This window comes from Oncorhynchus clarkii, chromosome 1 (assembly GCF_045791955.1).
Source record: "Oncorhynchus clarkii lewisi isolate Uvic-CL-2024 chromosome 1, UVic_Ocla_1.0, whole genome shotgun sequence".
NCBI classification, from domain to species: domain Eukaryota; kingdom Metazoa; phylum Chordata; class Actinopteri; order Salmoniformes; family Salmonidae; genus Oncorhynchus; species Oncorhynchus clarkii.
The window spans coordinates 67,500,106-67,512,553 of record NC_092147.1 but is presented as its reverse complement, the minus strand read 5'-3'; the positions used below and the strand labels follow the sequence as shown (position 1 = coordinate 67,512,553).

General features: G+C 40.3%; 1 protein-coding gene across 1 annotated transcript in view; it reads left to right on the top strand.

The window, feature by feature from the left end:
• LOC139416985 (shootin 1) overlaps nucleotides 1–12,448 on the top strand; it is a 74,985-nt gene that overhangs the window by 777 nt on the left and 61,760 nt on the right. The window contains exons 2-4 of the mRNA XM_071166223.1: nucleotides 5,116–5,168; nucleotides 5,997–6,057; nucleotides 10,792–10,886. Coding sequence (XP_071022324.1) covers nucleotides 5,116–5,168; nucleotides 5,997–6,057; nucleotides 10,792–10,886 — 209 coding nt within the window. The remainder of the gene's footprint in view (nucleotides 1–5,115; nucleotides 5,169–5,996; nucleotides 6,058–10,791; nucleotides 10,887–12,448) is intronic.

Sequence of the window (12,448 nt, the reverse complement as noted above, 5' to 3'; positions counted from 1 at the left end):
CATACGAGGTCAGTGTGGTCTGAATACACATTGAGTGTGCAACTGCAGCAAAAATGAATCACTACATTCAGAGAGAGGAGGCGTTGGGGGTAGGGTGCGGTAAGCCAGCATGATGTGGTGTTAGAGCAGCAGTGTTGAGATTTCACGTGACCTTGAATGTTGTACCCTAAAGGAAATAGTACTTGACCAGGTTTTTCAGTATCTACTAAGAAACCAATGCTGATTATGTTACATAAACACTGAACAGAAATAGAAAACGCAACATGTAAAGTGTTTCATGAGCTGAATAAAAGATTCCAGAAATTGTCTCTCAAATTTGGTGCACAAATTTGTTTACATCCCTGTTAGTGAGCATTTGTCCTTCGCCATTATATTCCATCCACCTGACAGGTGTGGCATATCAAGAAGCTGATTAAACAGCATGATCATTAAACTGGTGCACCTTATGCTGGGGACAAAATCAAATCAAATGTATTTATATAGCCCTTCGTACATCAGCTGATATCTCAAAGTGCTGTACAGAAACCCAGCCTAAAACCCCAAACAGCAAGCAATGCAGGTGTTGAAGCACGTTGGCTAGGAAAAACTCCCTAGAAAGGCCAAAACCTAGGAAGAAATCTAGAGAGGAACCAGGCTATGAGGGGTGGCCAGTCCTCTTCTGGCTGTGCCGGGTGGAGATTATAACAGAACAGGACATGGCCAAGATGTTCAAATGTTCATAAATGACCAGCATGGTCAAATAATAGGTCTGGGACAGGTAGCACGTCCGGGGATCAGGTCAGGATTCCATAGCCGCAGGCAGAACAGTTAACTGGAGCAGCAGCACTGCCAGGTGGACTGGGGACAGCAAGGAGTCATCATGCCAGGTAGTCCTGAGGCATGGTCCTAGGGCTCAGGTCCTCTGAGAGAGCGAAAGAAAGAGAGAATTAGAGAGAGCATACTTAAATTCACACAGGACACCGGATAAGACAGGAGAAGTACTCCAGATATAACAAACTGATCCTAGCCCCCCGACACAAACTACTGCAGCATAAATACTGGAGACTGAGACAGGAGGGGTCAGGAGACACTGTGGCCCCATCCGATGATACCCCCGGACAAGGCCAAACAGGAAGGATAAAACCCCACCATCCTGAGACAAGGCCGAGTATAGCCCACAAAGATTTCCACCACGGCACAACCCAAGGGGGGCGCCAACCCAGACAGGAAGATCACATCAGTGACTCAACCCACTCCACCCCTCCTAGGGACAGCATGAAAGAGCACCAGTAAGCCAGTGACTCAGCCCCTGTAATAGGGTTAGAGGCAGAGAATCCCAGTGGAAAGAGGGGAACCGGCCAGGCAAAGACAGCAAGGGCAGTTCTTTGCTCCAGAGCCTTTCCGTTCACCTTCACACTCCTGGGCCAGACTACACTCAATCATATGACCCACTGAAGAGATGAGTCTTCAGTAAAGACTTAAAGGTTGAGACCGAGTTTGCGTCTCTCACATGGGTAGGCAGACCATTCCATAAAAATGGAGCTCTATAGGAGAAAGCCCTGCCTCCAGCTGTTTGCTTAGAAATTCTAGGGACAATTAGGAGGACTGCGTCTTGTGAACGTAGCATACGTGTAGGTATGTACGGCAGGACCAAATCAGAGAGATACTGTAGGTAGGAGCAAGCCCATGTAATGCTTTGTAGGTTAGCAGTAAAACCTTGAAATCAGCCCTTGCCTTGACAGGAAGCCAGTGTAGGGAGGCTAGCACTGGAGTAATATGATCAAATCTTTTGGTTCTAGTCAGGATTCTAGCAGCCGTATTTAACACCAACTGAAGTTTATTTAGTGCTTTATCTGGGTAGCTGGAAAGTAGAGCATTGCAGTAGTCTAACCTAGAAGTAACAAAAACATGGATTAATTTTTCTGCATCATTTTTGGACAGAAAGTTTCTGATTTTTGCAATGTTACGTAGATGGAAAAAAGCTGTCCTTGAAACAGTCTTGATATGTTCGTCAATAGAGAGATCAGGGTCCAGAGTAACGCCGAGGTCCTTCACAGTTTTATTTGAGACGACTGTACAACCATTAAGATTCATGGTCAGATTCAACAGAAGATCTCTTTTGTTTCTTGGGACCTAGAACAAGCATCTCTGTTTTGTCCGAGTTTAAAAGTAGAACGTTTGCAGCCATCCACTTCCTTATGTCTGAAACCCAGGCTTCTAGCGAGTGCAATTTTGGGGATTCACCATGTTTCATTGAAATGTACAGCTGTGTGTCATCCGCATAGCAGTGAAAGTTAACATTATGTTTTCAAATGACATCCCCAAGAGGTAAAATATATAGTGAAAACAATAGTGATCCTAACACAGAACCTTGAGGAACACTGAAATTTACAGTTGATTTGTCAGAGGACAAACCATTCACAGAGACAAACTAATATCTTTCCAACAGATAATATCTAAACCAGGCCAGAACTTGTCCATGTAGACCAATTTGGGTTTCCAATCTCTCCAAAAGAATGTGGTGATCGATGGTATCAAAAGCAGCACTAAGGTCTAGGAACACGAGGACAGATGCAGAGCCTCGGTCTGATGCCATTAAAAGGTAATTTACCACCTTCACAAGTGCAGTCTCAGTGCTATGATGGGGTCTAAAACCAGACTGAAGCATTTCGTATACATTGTTTGTCTTCAGGAAGGCAGTGAGTTGCTGCGTAACAGCCTTTTCTAAAATTTTGAGAGGAATGGAAGATTCGATACAGGCCGATTAGTTTTTCATATTTTCTGGGTCAAGGTTTGGCTTTTTCAAGAGAGGCTTTATTACTGCCACTTTTAGTGAGTTTGGTACACATCCGGTGGATAGAGAGCCGTTTATTATGTTCAACATAGGAGGGCCAAGCACAGGAAGCAGCTCTTTCAGTAGTTTAGTTGTAATAGAGTCTGAGCTTTGAAGGAATACGCAGATTTAAAGAGGAGTCCGTAATTTGCTTTCTAACAATCATGATCTTTTCCTCAAAGAAGTTCATGAATTTATTACTGCTGAAGTGAAAGCCATCCTCACTTGGGGAATGCTGCTTTTTAGTTAGCTTTGCGACAGTATCAAAAATACATTTCGGATTGTTCTTATTTTCCTCAATTAAGTTGGAAAAATAGGAGGATCGAGCAGCAGTAAGGGCTCTTCGATATTGCACGGTACTGTCTTTCCAAGCTAGTCAGATGACTTCCAGTTTGGTGTGGCCCCATTTCCGTTCCAATTTTCTGGAAGCTTGCTTCAGAGCTCGGGTATTTTCTGTATACCAGGGAGCTAATTTCTTATGAGAAATGTTTTTAGTTTATAAAAGGCCAATCTAAAATGTGCAGTTTTATCACACAATGCCACAGATGTCTCAAGTTTTAAGGGAGCGTGCAATTGGCATGCTGACTGAATGTTCACCAGAGCTGTTGCCAGGGAATTGAGTGTGAATTTATCAACCAAAAACCGCCTCCAACGTCGTTTTTGAGAATTTGGCAGTACGACCAATCAGCCTCACAACCACAGACCGACCACATGTAATCACGCCAGCCCAGGACCTCCACATCTGGCTTCTTCACCTGCAGGATTGTGTGAGACCAGCCACCCGGATAGGTGATGAAACTTTGCACAACCGAAAGATTTCTACACAGACTGTCAGAAACCGTCTCAGGGAAGCTCATCTGTGTGCTCGTTGTCCTCAACCGAGGTCTTGACCTGACTGCAGTTCGGCGTCGTAACCGACTTCACTGGCATGCTGGAGAAGTGTGCTTTTCACGGATGAATCACAGTTTCAACTGTACCGGGCAGATGGCAATATGGCGTTATGTGGGTGAGCAGTTTGCTGATGTCAACGTGCCTCGTGATGTGGCTCGTGATGGTGGGGTTATGGTAGGGGTAGGCGTAAGCTACGGACAACAAACACAATTGCATTTTATCGATGGCAATTTGAATTCACAGAGATACCGTGACGAGATCCTGAGGCCCATTGTCATGCCATTCAATCGCTGCCATCACCTCATGTTTCATTATGATAATGCACAGCCACATGTCGCAAGGATCTGTTCCCTGGAAGCTGAACATGTCCCAGTTCTTCCGTGGCCTGCATACTCACCAGACATGTCACCCATTGAGCATGTTTGGGATGCTATGGATCAACGTGTATGACATTGTGTTCCAATTCCTGCCAATATCCAGTAACTTCGCACAGCCATTAAAGAGAAGTGGGGCATCATTCCACAGGCCACAATCAACAGCCTGATCATCTCTATACGAAGGAGATGTGCCTTGCTGCATAAGGCAAATTGTGGTCACACCAGACTGGTTTTCTGATCCACGTCCCTTATTTAGAGATATCTGTGACCAACAGATGCATATCTGTATTCCCAGTCATTTGATATCCATATATTAGGGCCTCATTTATTTGAATTGACTGATTTTCTCATGAACTGTAACTCAGGAAAATCTTAGAAATTGTTGCATGTTGCATTTATATTTTTGTTCAGTGTAAGTCAGTTATCCTCAACTGTAGTAGTTAATGTACAGTAGTAGACTTATCATACCACTGTGTAGGAATCTATTATTGTTATGCCTCCTGAGAATGAAACATAATGGACCAAGGGAGAGCTTCAACATCAAATGATGATTAATATAATGCGTGTTTTGTTGATGTTTTCGATCTCCTTTCACAGTGGCTATACATTCCAACATCCAGTTCTTTGTAAAGATCCAGGCATTCATAGATGCAGCTTTATGGAGCGAACTATACATAAGCCTGCCCAGACCTTGTAAAAAAGCTCGCTCATGAGGCACTGATGATCTTGGCAAACAGCTGGGTGTGGAACAACCTTTATTCCATGTCTTTCTATATTGATAAACATTATTTTGTGTGGTTTTAATCTAAACTAACTCAGGTATATGTAGCAGAGCATTGAGATAATTGTTAAGGTTTGTGTGAGTAATAGTCATGTTTCACTTAGCATGTGAGGCAGTCATTGGGTTGGAATTAATAGATATGTTTCCACATGGTTGTTCTGTTTTAAGAAACCCAATAAGAGTTCAAGTATGTTTCCTCTTATGGGATGATGAACAGTTGAAGATGACTGACTGGAATCCTTTGATCCCTACAGCTGTCCATGAGTATGAGGGTCTTCAGAGGGAGCATGAGAGAGCCACCATGGAGGTCAGTGTTGTATAAGGCTTGTTATAACTGTTCAGTTAATGTGTATAGGTATCCATGCAACAGGTCTTGGGGAGGTGTGCGTAATTTCAACTGTGTTTGCACTTAATGATTGATAGTGATTAATGATGAAAGAAAATTAAGGTTTGCTTATTTTTTTAAATGATTGTACGTGTGAAAGAGAGACTGTGTGTGTGTGTGTGTGAGAGAGAGAGAGAGAGCGAGAGAGAGATGCTTTATTGTGGTGCTATAGCAGGGCTTAGAATCATGGCAGAAATGGCGCTGGAAAACCTGGAGGCAAATTCAATCAGTGCCATTTCCCTACAATTCTCCAGATAGTGGTTATTTTAGCATGACAGACAAAACAAATGAACATAAACTGCCCTGTACATATTATAATACTCAGGACTCTTTAAACTAGCCAGTACTTTCACTGCAATGCTTTCAAGAGAGAAAAGAGCTCATTAATTGTATTATATCAGATTTACATGCTGTTGTGATAAACGTTCAATCTCATATCATATGTATTGTATGCATTGTGCCTCGGAGATATCAATATAGTTTGAATTTTGGAGGATTTTGCTTTCATCATTTCACTTTCAGCTATGTGGTGGTGGTTTATATAGCACTTGTTAAGGTTCACATAAGGTTCATATTGGGAAGCCTTTTTACAGAGTCCATCATCTTCATGACCTCAACTGTTCTCCCACAGAAATGTCGTTCTCAGATTGAGTTCAAGTGGAGTATGATCTTGCAAAGACTGGCTCAATGAAGGTAGGACACCAATGTAAATAAATAACATTGATCTCTTTTGTGCTTTGGTCATATCAGTGTCAACGGATGGAGGCAGAGAGAGACGAGGCAATCAAAAGGCTTGAAGAGTTTCAAAAAGGTGAGAACATTTAAAAAAATGTTTTAGTCAAATCCATCTTTCGTCAAAGATGATTGATCTAATATTGATCTGATATTCTTACATTTAAGGTTGCTATTGTTTTCCTCCTGGTAACATATGCATAATTGGAAACGAGTCAGGGATTGTACAGAAGGAACTGTGAACACCTACAGTTCTGTTATGTAATGTTTACCATAGCATTCTTTTCATGCTATCAACCACACTATCTCTGCTGCAGTGACCTTTGAACCCTGGACTCACTATGAACAATGTGTGTTTGTCATTTACCTTGGGTAAAAAACACACCCTTTAGGCAGTAACACGGCTTTGTTTACTCTTTTGCTTGCCACTTCTGTCAATGCAAATTGATTAACCTTTAGTTATATCAGAGAAACGTACATGATTTTCTTTTGTAAATTCAGTATGCAAAATGACACTTAAAGCGTCTTCTCTGCTTCTTCTCCACTATTACTGTTTTCAAGCAGGGAATTTTTTTCTTAAAACCAAAATGATTCACACAAACCACTCAAGCCAGTAATTTGATCTCTGGAATTTTAGAAGGTATAAATATGTCAGAGATGGTTGAAATAGTTGTTCTTTGTAATCACGTCAGTCGAGGGATTTTCATCTGAATAAATGTGGCTTCTGCTCATACATCTAGTATTTCTCCAGCCAAAAAACACATATTTTGTTTGACTTCCAATTTAATAGAGGCTGCCTTGCTATGCCAAGCAGCTGCATATTAGGACCTATTACGTGATTTCATAGCTCTGAGAAAATTGCTCCTATTCACAAAGAAACGACGGGACGAAGAGGGAGAGAAAAAAAGCCCCCAACACACAATCACGTCTTTTCAATTGACGATGGCAAGGTTGATGACAACATGACCATTGTGTTATAATGATAAGACCACAAAGGCATCTGCCCCCTCATCAAGGCTTCAGTACGGCTGCAGATACAATTTAATTCACTGCTCTGTCTGCTCGCTGATACCATTATACCGCACGTCAGCACAGGGGTAATCACTGTCTTCCCCGACAGGAGGGAAAAAGAGGAGAGAAAAAGATGGAACGATGATGGTGAGGCCGAAACGTACAATTAAGACTGCCAATTCTGACGTGTCAGAACCCCAGTTGCCCCGCACTTGTACACTTTCCACTTCCAGGCCTGTTTATTTACCATGCCTACCAGTAATTACAATTAACGTGTAATTTATTTCAAGGCGTCCTTTGCTGGTGTTGAGTGTGTTGGGCATTATGGAGTCTGTGAAAGAGCGGAGCCACAGAGATGCTGGGATGAAACTGTCAGCTAAGTGCTATTGAATGACTTATGTGGAGAGGGTGCAGGAGGAACTTTGATATCGCAGGCACAGACGTTCATCATGTTTCAATTAGGTGTCATTGGGAAGGGATAGGCCTGTGTTAACGGCATTAATTCCTATTTTTCCCCTTCGACCACAATGTTTAATTAGTTAAGTGGCAGTAAGCCTGTTCTCTTTTATTGGGGTTTGTGATTACGCCTGCAAATGAAGTCAACGTTTAGAGCATTAAGTGTGTCTCTGAAAGTTATTTTTTTTTGGCTAAAGGGAGCTTTTATACTTCACAGTTTAACAAGTCTTACATCAGGGGCTAGAAAATGGTCGCAACATTTTTTAATTTTATCCTCCAGTCAATCTCATGCCCTTTTGAGTTTCCATCAGCAATTTCCATCAATAAACACTAACTAACCACTCTGGTGAAATGATCCATTATGGTTCTATAATCATTTGCCATGTCTGACCATGAACACACAATGACATTAATTAAATTGTAATAAAATGCACCCATTGTTGCAGGGAGGTTGTTTTCTTTGACCTTCCTATAGTGGTTTTACATAGTCTCAAATGTATTTTCATAGTTCCACTGATGTTGTGATTTAACCGGAAATAGAATCAATAAGACCTCAGTGGCATTAGTAATATTAGTTAACTTCTTTTTAAATTGAAAAGAGAATATATGTGGTTTATGGCAAATGTCTGACACAAAAGAAACCACAAATGTACATACACTACCGTTCAAAAGTTTGGGGTCACTTAGAAATGTCCTTGTTTTTTAAAGAAAAGCAAATTTTTTTGTCCATTAAAATAATATCAAATTGATCAGAAATACAGTGTAGACATTGTTAATGTTGTAAATGACTATTGTAGCTGGAAACGGCAGATTTTTTATGGAATATCTATATAGGTGTACCGAGGCCCATTATCAGCAGCTAGCACTCCTGTGTTCCAATGGCACGTTGTGTTAGCTAATCCAAAAGGGTTTTGCAATTATGTTAGCACAGCTGAAAACTGTTGTTCTGATTAAAGAAGTAATAAAACGGGTATTCTTTAGACTAGTTGAGTATCTGGAGCATCAGCATTTGTGGGTTCAATTACAGGCTCAAAATGTCACGAAACAAATAACTTTCTTCTGAAACTCGTCAGTCTATTCTTGATCTGAGACATGAAGGCTATTCCATGCGAGAAATTGCCAAGAAACTGCAGATCTCGTACACCGCTGTGTAGTGCTCCCTTCACAGAACAGTGCAAACTGGCTAACCAGAATAGAAAGAGGAGTGTGAAGGCCTGGTGCACAACTGAGCAAGAGGACAAGTACATTAGAGTGTCTAGTTTGAGAAACCGACACCTCACGTCTTCAAATGGCAGCTTCATTAAATAGTACCCGCAAAACACCAGTCTCAACGTCAACAGTGAAGAGGCGACTCCGGGATGCTGGACTTCTAGGCAGTGTCTGTGTTCTTTTGCCCATCTTAATCTTTTCTTTTAATTGACCAGTCTGATTGACCAATATGTATTTTTCTTTGCAACTTCTGTCTAGAAGGCCAGCATCCCGGAGTCGCCTCTTCACTGTTGACGTTGAGACTGGTGTTTTGCGGGTACTATCAGCCGTTTCCAGCAACAATAGTTTTTTACAACATGTTAACAATGTCTACACTGTGTTTCTGATCCATTTGATGTTATTTTAATGGACAAAAACATGCTGTTTTCTTTCAAAAACAAGGACATTTCTAAGTGAACCCAAACTTTTAAACAGTAGTGTATATTTTCAAGTGTTGTGACCTTGTGTTGACATGAGTATATTTCTTAGTAAATGTAGAAAAAGTATCAGATTCCACAGTAAGTGTGTCAACAGAAATGCTCATTTTTATCTTGCTTAGCTTGTTTTGTAAAAAGTGTATAAGAAGTGCACAATCCCCTAGTCGTCTCATCCTTGAGGTGTATGTAACCTTACCTCTAACCTTGGATGTATAAGCTAATTGTAAAAGCAACTAAATATTTCCAACCAAAGACATGTAAAAAAAATCTTTATGATATTCAAGACTGAAACATAAAACAACAAAGACATGAGCTCCAATAGAGTTCCACAGTATGAGTCATAATACCCATAAAACCTAGAGGTCAATCTTGGTTCCAATCTTTTTTCCACCATTCATTTTTCCCATAGGGTTTTTTCAAATGCTTAAAATAAGGGCTGTGTTTTGTGTGCCCTTACCCTGGTGTGACATTTTGATAACCGTGTAAATTTCTCTAGGAGAAGGTGACTTTCATAAATATATTCACCTGTATTTACCTCCCAAAACTGAAATGTGAATTAGCTGCTAATGTGGCTATCATAAAGAACTACAAATACCATGATGATCTGGACAAGACTGCCGAATCGAGGCAAAGGTAAGAATCTCTGAATTCTAATGTTAGCTAAATGTAGAAATGAATAAGTTGGAAACATTTAAATGGACAATTCTGTAAACTGTCATGTGTAAGTTTTAAATTTACACAATATCTGCTAGCAAAGGTGTCAGCAAGAGATGACATGCAGGAGCTTGCAAGGATTTTTAGCTTTGCATGATATCTACTTTAATGCTAATTAGCTTTTTCGGATCTGGGTGTAAATAGAACCAAATATATTGGTAATCTTGTCCGAGAGAGATTTACACGGTTATCAAAATGTCACGCCAGGGTAAGCTTGCACGAAATACAGAACTTATTTGAAGTGTTTTTAAAATCCCCTATGGGAAAAATGATTGGAACCAATTCCCTGTTTGACCGCTAGGTTTTATGGGTATTATGACACCTCCACAGTGGGGTTCTATAAGGTGAACCTTAGAATCAGACCACATGGCAAACATGTTGGGGCGGCAGGGTAGCCTAGTGGTTAGAGCGTTGGCCTAGTAACCAAAAAGTTGCAAGTTCAAATCCCCCAGCTGACAAGAACTGCCCCTGAACAGACAGTTAATCCACTGTTCCTAAGCTGTCATTGAAAATAAGAATTTGTTCTTAACTGACTTGCCTAGTAAAATAAATAAAAAATTGCCCACAAGAAATGAAGGCTTGAAGTTTTGGGCTCCCGAGTGGCACAGCTGTCTAAGGCACTGCGTCACAGTGCTAGAGGCGTCACTACAGACCCTGGTTTGAATCCAGGCTATATCACAATCCCATAGAGTACCATAGGGTGGTGCACAATTATCCCGGGTGTGGCCGGGGTAGGCCGTCATTGTAAATAAGAATTGTTCTTAACTGACTTGCCTAGTTAAATAAAGATTCAATAAAATAAAAAAATTAACTCTGCTATTGATAAAAATAGATAAATGACTTAGACCCCAAATCAATCAATCGCAGATAAAGAAAAAAAAGTACTGCACAATGTTTACGCTGGATTGGAGGTGTTCAACAGTGTTGTTTCTGTCACTCTCCTATAGTATCCCACATGGTCATTGAAGAGGTCAACAGCATTCAGGATAACCTGGACATAGAGAGGACATGCAGACAGAGTGTGGAAGCCCTGGCCTCCAAGGTGGGTCAGCCTAACGAGCAATGAAGGACTTTGCCCATTGTATGCTCCCAATTCTTCCCTTGAAACAAATATTGCACCTAATTTCTCTGTATACATCATCATTCTTGGTGCAAAAAACTTTACTAACATTTTCTGTACAAAAATTGGTCCTGTAATCCAGTGTACAGTTATTTTGTGAAATGCTTTCCAAATGTCTAGGTCTGATTCAAAGTGGGCAGAGTGATTTCTCAGCCCGCTGAAGCTAGACTCATCACTCTAATCATTACCCACACAATTCTTTGGACAGAAGCCCTCTTCTTCCACCTGGCAGTTCTGCCAGGGGTGGGGGAGAGCTTCTGTACAATACCTCTTACTCCCATCAATCCAGTCCCAGCCAGTCATGGTTGGCCACATGCAGCTGTGCTTTCTACACATATGGATGTTTTTGCTATAACGTTTATCTCTTCTTTAAAAAAAATGATGCGCTGGGGAGAACTCTGATGGTGCTCTTTCAATAAGGATTATTTGATGTTATTACAGTTGCTATTGGGCATCTATGTATTTGCATATTTTGTCATGTTTGAAATGCTATTCGATTACAGTTTTATTTTATTGCTTTGGTGCAATTTTCATAAGTACAGTATGTGGTACATTTTCACAACTCTTACTACAAACTCTACGCACATTTTCAATTGACTAAGTACAACACACAAACTCATACAGTCACTTTTTCACCAAACTTAATCAGTGTTTCATATAGAAATAATAATGTTTCACATTGCCATGCATGTTCATATAAAGTAATTGCCTTTCACAATGCAATGCCCACATTACTTTTGATATAATGATCTTGTCTTTTGTTAAAATACATTTTACTATTACTTAATCTGACTGCTCTTAATGGATGATCACTTAAACGTTTGGTAAACCTGTAGATTTGCTATGTAAACTGGTTTGTCTACTACAGATTTTGAGAACTACATAATAAAAATGTTTATCTATAAATTTGAAACATAAAAAGTATGATACACTACATTACCAAAAGTATGTGGACACCTGCTTCTGTCACTCTCCTATAGTGTCCCACATGGTCATTGAAGAGGTCAACTTCAGCGGGTAGCGTTGTAATATCATGAAATTGGGGAGAAAAGGGGGATAAATTACACAAAAACAAATAAAAAAATAAATACAAAAATAGTCACTGTGCTCTTTAGTAGGGTCATTCTACTGCCAATTTGTGTCTATGGAGATTACATGGCTGTGTGCTCAATTTATACACCTGTTAGCAACAGGTGTGTATACATTTGAAGGGATTTTTTATTTTTTAAATGTTTTATTTCACCTTTATTTAACTTGCAACTGCGACCTGGCCAAGATAAAGCAAAGCAGTGCGACACAAACAACAACAAAGAGTTACACATGGAATAACCAACCGTACAGTCAATAACACAATAGAACAAAAAATTAAGTCTATATACAGTATGTGCAAATGGCGTGAGGAGGTAAGGCAATAAATAGGCCATAGTAGCAAGTAATTACAATTTTACAATGATGATGTGCAAGTAGAGTACTGGTGTGCAAAA